At 33.6% G+C, this 18,922-nt stretch overlaps 1 protein-coding gene across 1 annotated transcript; it reads left to right on the forward strand.

Annotated features, from left to right (window-relative positions):
- Window positions 1-16,932: 16,932 nt before the first annotated feature.
- Window positions 16,933-17,754, forward strand: LOC149181227 (uncharacterized). The gene has a single exon (XM_089414123.1). The coding sequence runs from the start codon at window positions 16,933-16,935 to the stop codon at window positions 17,752-17,754; it is 822 nt and encodes a 273-aa protein (XP_089270249.1).
- Window positions 17,755-18,922: the final 1,168 nt, after the last annotated feature.

Genomic DNA, 18,922 nt, shown 5'->3' on the forward strand with positions numbered 1-18,922 from the left:
TTTCTGTATGGTTATGACAACAGGCTAAGGCAGTTATGATTGGCAATGATCGACAATACTGGTGTTTGGCAGTGACTGTTGTATGGCCCTAAACAGGTTGCAAAGCATGTCCCGAGGAATCTTACTTGGCTGACTGGTATGGCTCAACATTCTGTCAGCGAAGACATAAATTCATGAGGAAATCCATGTGTTTCCGATAGCACGAGCTAGAACAGGTAACACAACCAGATAAATATGCTTTTTGTGCCACTGTTATCTCGGTAATTTCACTACTATTTCTATTGGTATTTTTAGTTATACTCTACGGCTATATCTAATATGCAGTAGAGTCTATGACTGTACCTGGAATTAGAATTGTAGGATATGCAACAAAGTCTGTACCTCACCAACTGCAGAACAAACAACCAAGTTGCAATAAATGGGATGCCAACTGCAGAACAAACAACCAAGTTGCAATAGATGGGATGTGCCTGCTTGAGACCGGGTATGTATTTTTATCATAAACCCCACTAATTGTAGAGCCCACTGTTGAACAAACTCCATAATCCAGAATTGTAGAACACACTGCTAAACAAACTCCATAATCCACTTCATTCATTAACATAATGAACTAGAAGAGGAACAAGCTGTATGTGCTCGCCAACGAGGTGTTACATAGGGCCATCAAGGTGTTACAGAGGCCTAGATTGCAGTGTCACAAAGCCTAGAGGGTAGAGTCACAAAGATCAGAGGGTAGCCAGATGGTAGTGTCACAAAGACCAAGCGTTCGATCAACCAACTAACTTTGACATTGCATTTTGGTACCTCACATAGAATAACATTTAATGCATAAAACTAATACTAGTATATGGTTTAGACTCCCCGTCTCGGGAAGAGGGGAAAGGGCCAAATAAGATGGCGAATAACATTACATCCACAAACTATATAAAAAAATTGGTTACTTACGAAATTGTCAGTTTAAACAGGGTTAAACTAATAACAATACAACCATTTTAGATTACTATAGTTCCAACTGTCACTACAACTAGGACTAATAAAAATTAACATGAAATTTAATTCACCTTTATGATAACTACCACTACCATTATAGATCGGTGTACCCAATGAAGATTAATACTTGTATTCATTAACAACAATAAAAAGTTAGTGATTACTTTCATTAACACATTATGAAAACATGTATTCCATGAAACTCTCTTATATATTTCTCTTATCACGAGAATTTATTTTATGTTTGGGCATAAATTTAAATGATGGGAATTTATTTTCAAATATTTTTATTCTATAAAACATAATTGATTTCCAAAATTAAAAAACCTAATATTTTGTAATTATTTTTCATTATCATTTTAATTTTACAATTTAAAAATAAATAAATATATATTAATAATTACACAATATATTTATTTAAAAAAATTAATATTATAATTATGAAGATACAATTTTCTTCTTTATTATTTATCATTTCAAATATTAATTGTATCTAATTATAGTCTATTTGTTAAATATTTTGAAGTCTTTTTAGTGATTTTTTTTGGTTTAATTTATCTAGAATTTTGTAGGATTTGTTGAAATCACAAATTTGAGTTGTGAACTCTCTACACTCCAAGTACTCTAGAATTTTTCACTATGTTAAATCCATATATACAATAAAAATCACACTAAAAAAAAAAAAAAAATCAAAATTCCACCAAAAATATTTTACCAAATTCCCATAAAAAACAATTAAACATATAATAATTAAAAAACATTTAAAATACTATTTTTAAAACCTTAATTATACCTGCACATAAATTATATTATATTATTTCATTTTATATCCATTTCAAAAGTTATATTATATTCTTTCATTTTATATCCTTTCAAAATATATTATATTTAGAATCATTCTCTCACTTTAAATTGTGTACACACTAATAAATATTTACCCACATATATGTAAGTAATTTTGAAACCGATGACTTAAAATCCACTAATATATTGAAGTGATTACGCTTTTATATAATATAAGTCTACCTTCATCATATATATATATATATTTTAAATGCATGGAACTTCAAAATAATTGTAGCTTTAATTGTTCTCGAGTCTAATGTGCTCAGCTTAGTTTAGTCTTTGAAGGTTAACAAAGAAAACAAAGTCATAAAAGCATCAATTAACAAAGAAAACAAAGTCATAAAAGCATTATTCTCTTTATTGCAAATTAAAGATAAGATAATGTAATTTTGGTAAAAAATAAAAAGTGAATTTTAAATATAAGATTTTTTGAATTAAAATTAATTTGTATTGGTATGTAAATTATATTGGTTTTTTGGTTTGGAGGTTTGATTTATAGATTATGGTGGTTGAGCAATGCATATGAGATATGTTTCAAGTCAGAAGAGATTTTAAATTCCGAGACTTTGCTAGTTGCATTGGAGCTAGAGGTCGTAGGTGCCTTTGACATCTGCCTTCCTCTAGAGCGCATGATTTCATCGGGCCGAGTTTGGTGGGGTGGAAAACTTAGGGTATTATATCTTATTCTCTGGTTTTGCTTCTCGTTGGTGGATGCTTGTTTTCTTGGCTTCGAGTTCAACTTGGTCGGGTCATGGCTAGAATTTCAGTGTTTCCTAGTGTATTCCAGGCCTTGCTAGAGGACTTTCATATGTATTTTCTTGTTGCTTCTCGTTGGTGGATGCTTGTTTTCTTGGCTTCGAGTTCAACTTGGTCGGGTCATGGTTAGAATTTTAGTGTTTCCTAGTGTATTCCAGGCCTTGCTAGAGGACTTTCATATGTATTTTCTTGTTGCTTTCTCTTCTCTATATATTTTCCTTTCCCACCCGGGCTTCATAGAATTTTGTGGTCTATGCACCTTACATGTTTACTTAGTCTTATTCCTCTAAATCCTGGGTTGTTGTGGGTAATCTCTCTAGCCAAGTTTTTATTTTCTGGTGCATTATGCCTCGAAAAAGTATGCATAGCCACTGAGGGGCTAGGGGAAGATGCCCTCAAGGCAGGCCCCATGCCCAAGCCCATGCCCAGGAGGCTGCATCCATCTTCCATTCTATCACACCCCATAAATTCACGAAGAAATCTATCAACTTGAAACCCTGAGAACCAATGACTGACAAAGTTATTCAGATTCAAAAATCCAAGAGCATGTATTTAATTGGGTTCCCGACCTTGATTATACCAAGGGAAGATGGAGCCATTAATTGTAATCCATCAACTTTCATTGGTAGATGAAAACTCTTCTAGGTAGGGTCTTGCAGGAACAACAACAAGTCCACAACAATATTATCTCTTCTTTGAACGAAATTAAGCAGGTGCAATGATATCATCGCCCCTGTCTTGCTAGTTTAGATGCCCTGCTAGCTCACCTAGAAAGCCACCTTCATTGTGATGTAAAATCCTTTGCTCCAACCGGTACCAATGCTTAGAACCCAACTCGAGTTACCTCTTTAGACTTCTGAATCATGTTATGCCTTCTGGCAAATGTTTTATTTCCTTTTTTAGTCCAATATATGGCATTTTTAGTAGTTTCTAAGTATCAAATATTTTTACTTGACATTACTTGAACTTCAGTTAATGGTAAACAACTCTTGTTTCCCTAGTAGTATATTGAAACTGAGTTTTGCGTGAAAAGTGAATTTTTTAGCTGATGTATGCTGGAATTTTGAACTAATACAACCATATATATATATAAACATGGAACTTTGAAATAATTAAAATTTTTACTAATACACACACACACACACACACACACAACTTTGAAATAATCAAAATTTTTATAAGGAGTTATACAAATTAAATTTATGTAGAAACCTATATAAAATTACAATAATTTAAACCATTAAAGGCTAATTTGTTATGTATTATTATTTTTCTTTACAAACATATATATCATAGTTTGAACGATACATATAAAATAATACTGAAAAATAAAGAAATCTAAAAGTCAACATAATGAAGCCTATTGTGTAAATGAATTTAGCCCACCATTGCAAAATGGGAAACATTGAATAATAAAGCTACTTCATGAACATATTGATTGGCCAAAAAAAGTAATGGGGTTGAAGAATGTTGTCTTAGAAAAGTTATCTAATATATTTCTCACCATGGCCTTAATCTTCCATACACTTTACTCATTTTAAAGATTACTATTCATTACCAAATGCAATGATTATTTCTTTCTCTTTGATGGCCATATATTACTTTGATATTTCAAATTCTACAAAATTGAAAATTCTTATATATTAAGATGATTTTTAATAGATGTGTAATGGGGTGATTTCATGTAATATAAAATGTCACATGTTTTTTTATGTTCGCTATGACATTTAACAAAAAACTTCCTATATCTTCTGTGTGCACCATGACATACAATTTACGAATATTCTTATCTATTTGATGTAGGTGGCTCCATATTGGCTAGCCTAACTATCCATATAAGATAGTTGGCGTAGTTAACAACCAACTATTTTCGTAGTTAAGATTTTAACAACTATTAAAAAGGTGATGACCTTCAAAGGAATCTCAACGATACATGTGGCATATATCACCTTAAATCTAGTGTGAGAGATCTTCATCTTGCACCACAAATTATAGGAGGTATTTACACCTATTGAGGTACACCTATTATCTATAACATCCCTATCAAAATTCAACCTCACTCATTTCAGAGTGGACATTAGTCATCAAATTGGTTTGCATGTCAATTTTAAACATTGGCGAAACTCCTCATTCTTGATTCTCATCTTCAAATTTATTTGCATACCAATTTGAAACATTGAAAAAATTCCTCATTCTTGATTGTCATCCCTAAAATGAATTAGTAGAAAATATTTATTATGAAAACGATTTATGGGGGTCTATCGTTTTCAATTTTTCTTATGGTCTTGATCCTAGACCTGTGGGTTATGGCCCCACTATGCTTTCGCTACACACTATATCCCATGCATGCATGCACCATCAATTCCTCATGCTTGGCTCACACAAACGTTATATGAAACATTACTTCATTAAACAAATTCAACACATCTATGCATCAATCACCATGCACCGAGACAAAATTACATAAACCATGCATCAAAATTAATTTAATCATTATACTATTACAAGGTGCCTCAACTATCTAGATATTTGTTTTAATGGCCACCCTTTTACATGCCCCAAAGGCTACAAATTATAGAGGAAAATTACATTGTCATGGATCACTTTGGATCCATGATTTTCTCCGTAAAGCTTTGAATATTATCCATAAAAGAATTCATTATCCCTAGAAACTAGGAAAAATAAACGCATTCGAGGAAAAATTATCCCGATGGCCACATCTGCTATCTAGAAGCTCATATTTTTTTATCAATTTTCTGGAGGTGGGTCGATGCTGTTGCATCAATTTATCTAATTGAGGAAAGATAAATATAGATATTCCTATTTTTTTAAGTTTTTGGGTCAATATGGGCCCTCAACACCTATAAGGAATAGAGAAACCAATGATGGAAAACCTCAATCAAGTAGACATATGTACATCGAAAATTTCCAAAAACTATTTAAAAAAATTGTAGTTTTGTTAGTAGCATGATTGTTTAATAGACACCCATGATATTAATATTCATGTGGATGAGCATAGTGAGATTGCAATGAATATCCCATCACACCATATACCATGGTTATCGTGTTCAATTTTTAATTTGGATACAAATTCAATATGACATGGAAAAAAATTGATTGAAAAAAATTCAATTCTAAATAAATTTACCACAATTTGCTATATACTTCATCAATATTTACTATATCTTCTCTAATTCATTAGCTTCCCCCATAATGCTACATATGCCCCATTTGTTGGGCATGGAGCCTGATTATCTTCTTGATTCAGAGGTCTCAGCTGTGTTGGAACCAAGTTCCTAAACGGGGCGGCAATGCCGCCAGGGGGGGGGCAACGACTACTTTTAAACATCCCCCCTTGGTGGGGGCTCGAGAGGAGAGCCCCTGAAGCTAAAAATAGATGAAAAATTTCCTTTTAAAATATTGGAATTGTGTAGTCAATCTAGGCCGTTCATTAGGTGAATGATCTGATGGTAGAAGTTATGTTAATTTAGGATTTTTTTGCCCTAGAAAACAACCCTTGGTTTATATGAGGGACTTGTATTGCAATTGTGTATGATTATTCTAAGAGAGAGAGGGAGAGGAGGCTGCATGAAAACGAAGAGGAAATTACAACGGATCCACTGTAGTTTGTATCTCTTCATTTGGATAGATAATATAAAAGGGAGGACTGACTATTTCTCCGTGGACGTAGCCCAAATTGGCTGAACCATGTATATCTGTGTCTCTCTTGTTTTATACGTTTTATGTATTTGTGTTTCTGCAATATTTTATGTGTTTCATTGCTCTGTAATATATACTTTTTCTAATACCATTTAGCTTCTAAAAGTATCATTGTTGTGATTCCTTTACACATAGAATATTGGAAGAGACCCTCCTAAAATAGCCTCCATTATTTGATCTTCTTAATTTAAAATTATGAGTAAATTCTTAGGTTCAAATCTCATGGGGAGGGGTTAACAATGTAAACTTTGAAATGGGGACTATAAACTCAAAATGGGAACTCTGGCAAAAAAACCTTGAAAAAACATAAAAAGCAATGCTAAAAACAAAAAGTGTGTATATTGGAATGATGTTTTTTTTAGGGTCAATTTTGAACATGTTTTAAAAATGGCAGTGAAAATGATTTTTTTGTGCAAAAATTGTGCAAAAAACACCCTGAAAACGAAAAGTGTTGATACTGGAACGATGGTTTTTTTTTAGGGTCAATTTTCAACGTTTTAAAAAAAATGCTAGTAGAACCGAATTTTTATGTACAAAAAAGAAACTGTTTTTGAGGAAAAACACAAACTAATGTTTTTGGTAGAATAACATTTCTATTTCCTATGTATAATTTCAACATGTTTTAGTAATGACGACAAAGATAAAATAATGGGATCTGAAACACATTAAAACTCTATTAGTTTTCATCCATGTTGTTAAACATATAATAACATGACACTAAAGATTGCTAAAATTCTAATTGTTTTCAACCATAGCATTAAAGATACAAAAAAATTTGGAAAATTTTCAACCATAAAATTAAAAAACCATGACATTATGAACAAATTATATGACTAAATTAATCAAAATGTAATGATTTGTAGATTGAATGAAACATACATTATATCTCTAAGTTATTGTTTTATTGTAGACATTCTAAACAATAAAAATCATCATAATTAAAAATATAATCCAACAACATAAAAATGACTCATAACTTCTGATTTAGCACAATATGGAAATCAAATTTTGTATTTCAAGATACGATGAAAACATCAGTTATATAAACTGTCTTAGACAATTATTCAAAATCACTCATATTTTCTTGCACACCATCAGAATTCACATCTTCAGATGAATCGCTGGATGCACATGAAGATGTTCCATATTCTTCTCTTTCATCAATTAGTGCCCCATCTGAGTCTACATGTATGCCCATCATTTCAAGTTTCAAAATTCTTATGGATCTACGACTGGTTTCAGTAGACTCCCATCTCAACACTGTTCCTTCTGGTAACAACCTTTTCAGAATCTCTATTGTCTTGAAGTGAAGAGTTCCTCCCTTTGTTAAATTGAAGTCATAAACGAGTATGTCAACATCCTCCAATTTTAAGAGCTTTGTGCGACAACAATTTATATTTGTACCCTTTCTTTTTCTCTTTCCGCAATTTTTTTTATCAACTACCATCTCTGGCTTATACACACCATTGAATGGGTGTGTATTTGTGGCATACCAATGTACTTCAACACCTGTAACATCTTCATTTTCTGTAATGACCTTTATAACCTTAGCAACCTAGAATGGATAGCCATTGGGATCTCCATCTGTTAGCACTACGATCATGAAACCCTCCTTAATATCCTGTACTGAACCCCTGTAAAGGTATTCCATGGCTTCACTTTGTGCACGAGATCTTCTAGAACCAATATACATCTCTCTTTCCTCTTCTTGTGAAGAATTAATAATACCTTGAGATTGTTGTTGTTCAACAATGTTTCTTTCCTCATGTTCATTTGACACATTTTGTGGCCAAATAAATGGATTTTCCAAAGGTATATCTTCATTTGTTGTTCTTGAAATGATATTACTTTGATTATTGAAAAAGGGCTCCCACCAAACTGAATCAACAATATCAAAGTACTCATATGTATATCTAATATATTTTTTAATTTCTTCTAGGCAATCATAATAATTTATATCTCTGTTCTGTGTGCGTGCATTATGAACTTCAACAACTGATTGTAATAACAATATATTTGATGCAAATAGTGGATGATCTGGAATGTACTTCAAAAATTCCAAACTTGATGACGATGCTCATTCTGCAGTAGTTGAATACTTCTTGCCCCATATTAGTGTTTTCCCATCAATTTTTTTGATACGAAATTGATGTTGGAAGATAATGTCATTAAGTTGTTCAATGCATTTCTCCTCACCATGCGATCCCAGAATAAACCTTCGCATGTCAACAGTTTCTTCCAACACATAAAAAATAGGCTATGGGATGTATGATTTCTTAATAAATTCAATTAATGATGGCAAGCTCCCAACTTTCTTCCTCCTCAATGTGACTGAAAAACGACTGAACATTTGATCAATATGGTCATGAGTGCACCCAACAAGAAGGAAACCAACCTTTACATTATGAAAAATTCTCAATTCAACAAAGCATGTTTAGATATCCAAAAACAATCTGATTTTTGATTTCACGGCAAGTGCTTTCCAATTGTAGATACAAAACTTTAGGAAGATTACCAGATCAATGAGAAATCACATCATGAATTATGGTTATTGTTAGATTTGCATCATTATGAATATTTGGATCTGTGAAGTACACCCTTGGCAAACATTTTCCCATTGAAGACCATACAACCGACCAAGTGATACTGAATAAAATTTTCCTCTTGTAAATTTTTGGGTGTGTGAACAAAATGTGGTAAACGTGTTTTCTTTTGGTCCATACCATCAATTATCAAACCCAAATATTTATTCGAAGTATCATAACACTTTTTTCAATGATTGTACAAATTTTTCCTTTCTCTTGTTTGTTGTTCGCGATGCTCCTGAAGTTCTTTGACAATGGAATCTACACAACATAAAAGAAAGTCATTAAGAAATATGTTTTCATAGTTGATGACTATACAATTTTAAAAGTTAAAGTTATGAATGTTACCTCTTTCTGACCCTCCACATTTATCCCTTTTTAATTTAAGAGAAGCACATGTCCTTCAAATCCCCATCCTTGTCTTCTTAGGAATACAACCATTGTTGAATTCTTTCTTCCGTACCTTCACAAAATATTGATATGTAATAAATTGACCATGTCCCTCAACACCTTCTGCATATTCTTTGTATAAGTTGTAGATTTCTCATCTTGAGAAATTATTTGGAATATGTATTGTCTCTCTATTTTTCATACACTCTCCATGCTTTGAAAATAAATCTTTTATCCATGACATTGCAGTATTTGATAATGGTCCAAACTGTCGTTTATGATGTACTTTTGAATAAAATGTGGGATCCTTTTCCAAATTTTCTTGGATTCTTGAGAGACAAAAATTACCCATTGAATGAAACATTTTGAAATCCTTTCTACAGATAAATAAAGACCCAATATGATAATCATAACATCACAATGTAGATTGCATGCACCCCACTAAATATGAATTTTGCATGCTTTTCTTCATCGACAAATATCTCTTATTTTACTCTAATGCAAACTTGAAATCCATATGTTTCAAGCAATCTTTTTGATAACATTCACTTGAAATGAGAGCATTGATAGAACTTATTCTTGTCAGATATTCTGCTCTACCCCTTGTATAACTAGAACATCCTAGATTGATATGAAAAGGTCTGCTCCTACTCCTCGATACAATATTTCCTGGAAACATCTCCATCATTGGATCATCATTTGTATAAGAATTTTCATCATCATTATGAGGAATGTTATCCTCACTATGATCATCTGTGCTTTTGAAATACTGGCTTGGAGATATTCTTCATCTTCCCCTTCTTCAGTGCTACTGTCATAGTCCTTGGGATTAGGACTAAATGGAAATTTTGACTCGATGTTTATTGGATATTCTTCATCATGAGAATTGTCAGTGCTGCTCTCATAGTCCATAGGATTAAGACTACGTTGAAAATGTGACTGTTTACTTACTGAAAATTCTACATCATGTCCTTTGTCATTGCTACTCTCATAGTCCTTAGGATTATGACTAAGTGCTTCATCATGTCTTTCGCTAATGCTCTCATAGTCCTTAGGATTAGGACTAAGTGGAAACTACGAATTTTTATTTGTTTGAAAATCTTCATCATGGTCTTCATCACTACTGCTCTCATAGTCCATAGGATTAGGACTAAGTGGATACCGTGGCACTCTATTCATTTGAAATTATTCATCATGTTCTTCATCACTGCTGCTTTCATAGTCCATAGGATTAGGACTAAGTGGACACTGTTACACTCTATTCATTTGAAATTCTTCATCATGCTCTTCATCACTGCTGCTCTCATAGTCCATAAGATTAGGACTAGGTGGACACCGCGACACTTCATTCTTTTGAAATTCTTCATCATGCTCTTCATCACTGCTGCTTTTATAGTCCATAGGATTAGGACTCAGTGGACATGGTGACACTCTATTCCTTTGACATTCTTCATCATGCTCTTCATCACTACTGCTCTCATAGTCCATAGGATTAGGACTAAGTGGACACCGTGACACTCCATTCTTTTGAAATTATTCATCATTCTCTTCATCACTGCTGCTGTCATAGTCCATAGGATTAGGACTAAGTGGACACCGTGACACTATTCTTTTGAAATTCTTCATCATGCTCTTCATCACTACTGCTCTCATAGTCCATAAGATTAGGACTAAGTGGACACTGTGAAACTCCATTCTTTTGAAATTCTTCATCATTCTCTTCAACACTGCTGCTCTCATAGTCCATAGGATTAGGACTAAGTGGACACCATGACACTCCATTCTTTTGAAATTCTTCATCATGCTCTTCATCATTGTTGCTCTCATAATCCATAGGATTAGGACTAAGTGGAAACCGTGAATCTTTATTTATTTGAAATTCTTCATCCCGTCTTTCATAAGTGCTGCTCTCATAGTCCTTAGGATTAGGACTAAGTGGAAGATTTCACTCTCTATTCATAGTGGAAGAATTCTCGTTATATTCATCAATATGAATAGAGTTGTTACGCGACGAAGATGTTTATGCTTCACAAAGCGAAACTTCACTATCAGAAGAATCCATGTCTTTTAAACAAAAGAGGTTGAATGATACAAATGCAGACTCTCCTAATGATAATATATAGCTTAAAGAATGAAATTTTCCCTCCAAAAATTTCGTTTCATGTATTTCCCTCCATAATTTTCTTCTACAATTTATTGAAAATTTTTAACTAAAATTTTCTTATGAAATAAATATTTTAAATTAAAATTGTAAACTAAATATTTTACCTAAATTAATTTATTACTTAAACTATATAATATTTACTAGATAACTGAAAGTTATTATTATTATTATTATTATACATTCTAAAACAAATTAATTCCACATTCACCGTGTTGTAAAAAAATTCCGTAATGTTTTCTTTATCATAGTTCCCTATGTCGCCATTAAAAACTTTACATGTTAAAGTTTTTATAAAAACAAATTAGTCCCACATTAACCGTACAGTAAAACAATTCCGTAATTTCCGCTATATAATAAATTTCATTATCACTATTCCTCACACCACATCAAGGTTTTTCGAGGTTCGTTAAAAGACCTGGAGCGAATTTGTGGAGCAACTACATTGCTATCAACAACATATTAAATGGAGGATTATCGCATTTGAAAGGATATTTTTTTTTGTGAAAATTTTAAAATTAAATAAGTTTAATGATTTTTTTTCTTTCTTAGAAATAAAAAATTTCAATGATACAGATTTACCCACTACATCCGTAGTGGGCGTGATGGGCCCGATCATGCTCCTGGCGGCCCAACGGGCCTGTGGGGGCTGGATGCCCAACGCCCTACCCCACCTCGATGGCTCGCCGGGGTGACATGTTATTGGGCTACTGCAGTGGGATAGGGGGGCTGGGGCCCGACCCCTTGCCGGGGTGGCGGGATGATTTTCGCCGGCTCTCGCCCCACCCCGGCGGCCCAATGACTCGCCGGGGTGGCGGGGGGCAGGGCGCTAGCTCCCTGCCCCACTCGGCGGTGGGCCGTTGGGGTGGGGTGGGGGGGAGGGCTAGGGGTGGGGTGGTGGGGCAGCCTTTGGGTCGCTGAGGTGGGGTAGTGGGGCTGGCGCCCGGCTCCCGCCCTACTCCGGGGGCCCAATGGCTAGCCTGGGTGGCGGGTCAATTTCTAGGGTGGGGCGACAGGGGGTTGCATTTTTTAAATTACTTAATTTTTTTAAAATTTTTATGTTATACAAAATTAATTATCATTTATAGTTTTGTTTGTTAATTTAAGCTATTATTTTTTTGTAATTTACTGATTTATATATGTGTCTTTTTTTGCAGGAAAATGACATCAAAGAAGATTTTTGTGAATCTTTCCGGACCAAAGATTGTTAAAGGCGGATCCTCAAAAAGCACTGTTGAATGAACCAAACCTGAGCTGATAGCTAAAAATCTTTCAAGTGCCTCAAATGATAAGAAGACGATTTCATACTGGAAGAAATCAAAAGAAGTGAAACTTCTAGAAAATTTATGGCATGTGAAAGAAAGAGAAAGCAGAGATGTGCAGATATATCTATATGTTGTTATACTTAACGATAGTGGAATCTATGAGGTGCTAGGAAATGTCATAGACATGTGTTCGGTACCAGACAATGAAGTTTTTTATATATTTACAAAACTGCCCAAGTCACATGAAAGGATTAAATATCAATTATTATATTCATTGTATGACATGAGAGAGGTATCTACAAAGTTTTGTAAACAAATTGTAAATGAGATTACACAAAATATCGTAAGTATTGTTATTTATATTTGTGTTTTGCATTATTGTAACTGTCTCATTATATTTTTATAACTTAGTTTTTATTGACATATGATATTTTGTTTGACAAAATTTTGTTGAAAGTGTTTCAATTATGTTGGGAGGCATTCATTTCATAGAGCATGATATTATGAATGTTGTCAGCAGTTTCTACTCAGTGTCAGAAGAAGATATGGCAAACAAGCAAAAGGTAGTAATTCATGATGCTACAAAACTACATCCAAGGGATCAGAAAAAAATGCCTCTAGTGGATAAATCTAGCAAAGGTAGACATGTTACTTTTGAAGATGAGGAAGTTGAAACTGACACTGAAGAATATGTTGTCATTACTGAGGATGACATTGGAACTGATGTTAGAAAGGAGAAGAGCTGTAAAAGACCAAAAGTAACAATGCCCAAGAATAAATCTGTTCTAATTAATGATGAGAATGTTATGAGGAAGAAAAGTAAAGTTGAACATTCTCAAGTAGTCATTACCAACAATGAAGATCCTAGTGAAACTTCAAAAGAAAGAAGAGAAATCATTACACCAGGAGCTGATTTAGAGGATGGAATTATTAAACAAAACAAAATTCCATTTGACAAAACTTGACAAAGAGAAACTTAATTGAGGGTGGTCGTACATTTCAGCTTAATGTGAGACAAATCTATAAGGCAAGTGAAGGACAATGTAAATATCAAATTAGAAAGCCACACCACTTGCATGTTCACAACTTGAAGACATTGATGAGGTACAACCCATATGCTCATGTGGTTAATTATGTGCTTCTTGTTGATCCATTTCAAGTTCCCAACAAAGAAGAATTTGATAAGTCAAAATGTTTTGAATACAATTATTATGTGCTTGGGGGAAACCATTTTGTAGAAGCTCAAAGACAATTGATGGAGGAATATCTCAATAACCCATGTTTTGAAACGATAGAATGTATCATTTATGCTGATTTATTAGATACAAAATCAACGTTAGTGGCATGAGATCATAATTCATATAATGAATATAGGATGTCTATGACTTTCATCCAAAGGGTTAGATTTATTCATAGTGAATTTGAAGAAAAATGTGGTGGGGATAAGATAAATGTTACTGTAGATTTCCGAAAGGAATGTTGTATGGAAATAGGCTATCAAATTGAGGAGAAAATCAATTCAAAAGGCGACAGAGAAAATACTGATTTATTCAAAGGTATTGATAACATTTTACAGTTGGCATTTAGAACTAGAGAGATATGGGAAATTAATGAGATTTTTAGCATGTGGGAGAACATTGACATTAAAAACCAGAAGGCCAAAAGGTCTAAACCATTGATATGTGGCAACAATAAATTAGGTCCTGAAATGAATAAGCTTCCAGAAGATATGACTATCACACCTTGGAGAGCATTGAAAGGAGTGAAGGATGAAAAACTTGTCAAAGCAATATTATCTCATGTGAGTTCAGAGGAATTATCATTAGAGGAAATGTTCGAAGAATTTCAAAAGTAAGTTTGTTGAATTATTTTTACTTATTTCTAGATTATAATTTTCTTTTAAATATAACATATTGTTCTTGGTAGTATTCGTTATACATATCATTATATTAAATTTTTTTACTTTATCTATGCAATCACAAAGTTTACATGAAAATACAAGAACAAATGGTTAAATTGTTGAATGAAGATAGTTGGGATGATGTTGTACGCAACTATCCAGATTCAAGTTCTACATCAACACAAATATATATATATATATTATTTATTATTTATTATTTTTTTTTATCTTGCATTTAAAAATGTATGTTGATTTATACATTCATTTTTATTCATCTGTATACTATTTTTATTTTATAACTTATACATATATTTGTTTATTTTATTAAAGATGAGGAAGGATGCAAATGGAGCACTAGATAGTTTCAGAACCTTTATTGAAAAAATTAAGATCGAAAGACTGAAGAAGCAATGTCTTAGGAATGTTGAACTTGATCCAACTCTTACTCATTTCATTTGGAATGGGCTTGACACTATTCAATATCAAGTAATAAAAGGCGACTGTGAAGACATTGTTAAACTCATACCCAAAAGGGATTATGCCCTAGTTATTGTAGATATTCCTCATGGTTTCAATATCCCAAACATTGACTATGATAGTGACCCTTATACTTATCAAGCTCTTAGTAAAGTGGTTGTGGGATTTCTAGAAGTCACATCATCACCATTATGGAGATTTGTGACATTTCATTCAGACACACAATTGACAATGTTATTGTCAAGCTTCAAGGGGAAAACAAACTCAAGGATGCAACTTACATGGTAAGACATTGAAAATGTATATTTGATTAATGTTAAAAAATTCATTTATGTACAAGTTAATTGAAATTTTACTATTTCATGTTATAGACAAAAGTCAAATCTTCTTAACCGTGAAAATCAACCATTTATAAATGATTGTGAGTTCATCCATATTGATAGTTGGGCAAAAGATGATAGCTATATGTCTATGATTTTTAATTGGGTAGATGGAAAGAGTCATAGCCAAGTATTGGCTTATGATGCTGTTGTGAGAAAACTAACATATGAAGACAAAGAAGCAAAAGGAGAGATAGTTAACGTTTATAAAAACCCACAGTTATTGATTAACTATCTTATAGACATATGTTCAAATGAAGGAGATTGGGTTCTGGATTTATTTTCTAGCTTAGGTAAGTTTTATTATATGGAATTGAATTTCAATATCTTATTTCTTAATTTATATGTCATTATACTAATTTACTTCATTGTTTCTTTTGTGCTTGATAAATAGGTACAACACTAGCATGTTGCCTTCAAAAAGGAAGAATTTGCATTGCAATTGAAAAAGATCGAGTACAGTGCAATTTTATTCAACAAAGAGTTAATGCTCTTCAATTTCTTCTAGATGCAATGCAAGAAATTGGGTTGAAGAAAGGGGATTTTAGTGAATTACATGAGGCAAAAATGGCAAAGGAACCTCAACTACCATTACATGGAATGATTGGAAAGGCATACATTGGGTGATTCACAGACATCAAAGATCCATTAGAAGAGGAAAATGAAAAAATGAAGCAAAAAATAGTGTGGAAGAAGACAATGATGAAACTCTAGAGGATGAAGAGTTCGGATTGCATGATATTGTTGATTAAATTTAAGTTATGCTTAGAAATCAAGCTCATTTTTTGTAACTATTAATCAATTATACTTGTAATGTTTTGACTTTGACATTTTATGAGAAGAATAAGCATTCAATTAATGTTGTTATGTGTTCAATATTTGTATTATGTGTTTTTCACATTAATTTTTGAAAAAAACAATGATTATTATTTTATTTTTGACATGAAATTCATTAAAAAAACTATTATTCAACCATTATTTGTTAAATTTTTCCTATAAAAATTGTGATTTTGACATGTCATTTCTAGCAAAAAATTATCAAAATGTGTAATTTTTTAGTTATATTTATGTTGAAAATGGTTATTTTTATGTCAATTGTTAAAAACTATTGTTTTTTAGAGACAAATATTTGAAGTGCATTGAAAAAATGATTAACGATGTATAAATATGTAGAATATCGAAATTTTAAAATATCTAACTTCTTTAAATATGCAAAACAATAAAAACCTCACTACAAAAAAAAAAAAAATTAAAATAAAAACAAGAAAATATGAAGAAGAAGACCACTTCAAAAATTATTAAATTTAGAAAATAATTATTTACATTTCATACATTAGAAAACTTAAATTAAAAAATAGGTCTTTTAAAAAGAGGGGAGTGAAAGAATTGCCTAATTAAAGCGACAGTGAAAAATTTAAATCTGCGCATATACCCCTGGTGCGAAATATCTGCCATCACTGCCATGGCCCCGGGAGGGGGTCCCGAGGCCCCTCCTCCTTCGCCTCCTCCGCCAGAGATCCTTGCTTTCAGGAAGTTGATCGGCGACAGTAGTAAATGCCCAGCAAGGGAAACTCAGCGCAAGTTCGTAAAGAAACTTGACAACATCCCCACAGTCGCCCTGCCCGTTGAAGATTCTTGCAGATCTGCTTTGAACTTAGCTGAAAGAGGGCTCATCGGACAATTTACAGGGCTATGGCCTTCCCCCAAGGCTGTCGAGGCTTGGGTACAAAGGAACTGGCGACCATTAACAAAGGAAGGCATTAGTAGTTTTCTGGTTGGTAAGGGCTATTTTGTCTTTGTTTTTGATTCAATAGAAGACATAAATCTCATTTTTAGGAATGGACCATATTTCATGGGACCTCAGGGTTTGTATTTAAACTCATGGTCACTAGATTTTGATCCGACACAAGATGTGTTGACAACAGTTCTAGTGTGGGTGCGCCTCCCTCATTTACCACTGCACTGTTGGAACCCGAAGTCACTAGAAACTATTGGTAACACCAGGGGAAAATACATAGATCGAGCAGAGAGAAGGGATCATTACTCATGTGCAAGAATATGCGTCAAAATCGATTTGGAAATAGCATTACCTGAAGCTGCAAACTTAACAATAGGAGATTGGTCTTATATCCAAGAGTTAGACTACGAGAAACTACCATTTAAATGCAGACATTGCCATGAATATAGGCATTTCGCAAGATACTGCAAAAAAAAGGAGGAAGATCTAGAGAAGTTGAAAGGAGAAAAATGGAACCAGGTGCAGAAAGCAGTCCAGGCCAAGTGAATAATAGGAATAAAGGGAAATAGGCACTGACGGAATCTGGAGCTCCCTTAACAGAAATTGTACAAGCAGAAGGAAGAGGAGAACAACCAAGGACAACAGCCTCAATAAACCCATTCGAAACCCTAAACACAACAAATGAAATTCTCGAATCAGAGATAGAGGAAATTGAATGCCAAGTTCCTTCACTTGAAGCAGAAAAGAAGAACATAGAAGTAACCCAACTTGACTCCGCAGTAGGAACCTCCTCCTCACCTACCTATGCAGAAATGACAAGGAAAAAACCTCTTGAAACCTCTGGGTCATCGGAATATGAGACATTTGAGAGACCCTTCAAAAGAGTTGGGAGGAAATCTCACAAGGAAGTCAGGGAAGAAGATGCAGAGAGGGAAAAAATGCAAGGCAACCAATCCACCATTGAAATGTCTATTGGGAGAAACACCAGAGCAAGGCCCCCTAAGGGGGGGTCAACTCACTCCACTCCCGTTAAGTAGTGAGACTAGTCTCTTGGAATTATAAAGTCTTGGGGAATCCTGTGAAAGCTGAAGTAGTTAAAGACCTTCTGAAAATAGAAACTCTCGATATCCTCATGCTCCAAGAGACTAAGATTGAAGGGGAAACCCTTCTTGAGATCAACAAATTAAAATGGGGAAAAAATTCAGGAAATTCCATTAGCTCAAGATGTTCCTTTGGTGGCCTAGCAACATTGTGGTCGGAGGACAAGTTTCAATTAGAAATTTCCTTTGAGACCCAACATTGGATATACACCGAACTTCGGCATCTATCTAGTAAGCTCTCCATCTCTGTTTTCAACCTTTATGTCACAGTCCTCCCTACAGAGAAGAAAGAATGCTGCAGACCTTGTCTGATTTCTTAGACATTTACTCCCCTCAGAATATAATAGTGGCTGGAGATCTCAACCTCATATTTGATCCAAAAGAAAAGAGAGGTGGTAATTGTGGCAGGGACCAAATGCTTCCATTAGTAGAGGAGCTAATACTTCATTGGGATCTTCTTGACTTCAAATCGAAGAAAGGCCTTTATACCTAGACAAACAATAGAACTGAGGTAGAACACATATCTGCCTGTCGAGATTGTTTCCAAGCGCAGAGCTCTTTGTTGCTAGGAAAAAGACCAATCTCCTTGAAAATTCTCCCAAAGATGGCCTTAT

This window comes from Pinus tabuliformis, chromosome 3_2 (genome assembly GCF_031772625.1).
Source record: "Pinus tabuliformis cultivar Carrire ecotype Pingquan chromosome 3_2, CPIR1, whole genome shotgun sequence".
Lineage (NCBI taxonomy): Eukaryota > Viridiplantae > Streptophyta > Pinopsida > Pinales > Pinaceae > Pinus > Pinus tabuliformis.

Coding starts and splice junctions, on each gene's coding strand:
- LOC149181227 (XM_089414123.1), top strand. CDS start 16,933: ATGGCCCCGGGAGGGGGTCCCGAGGCCCCTCCTCCTTCGCCTCCTCCG.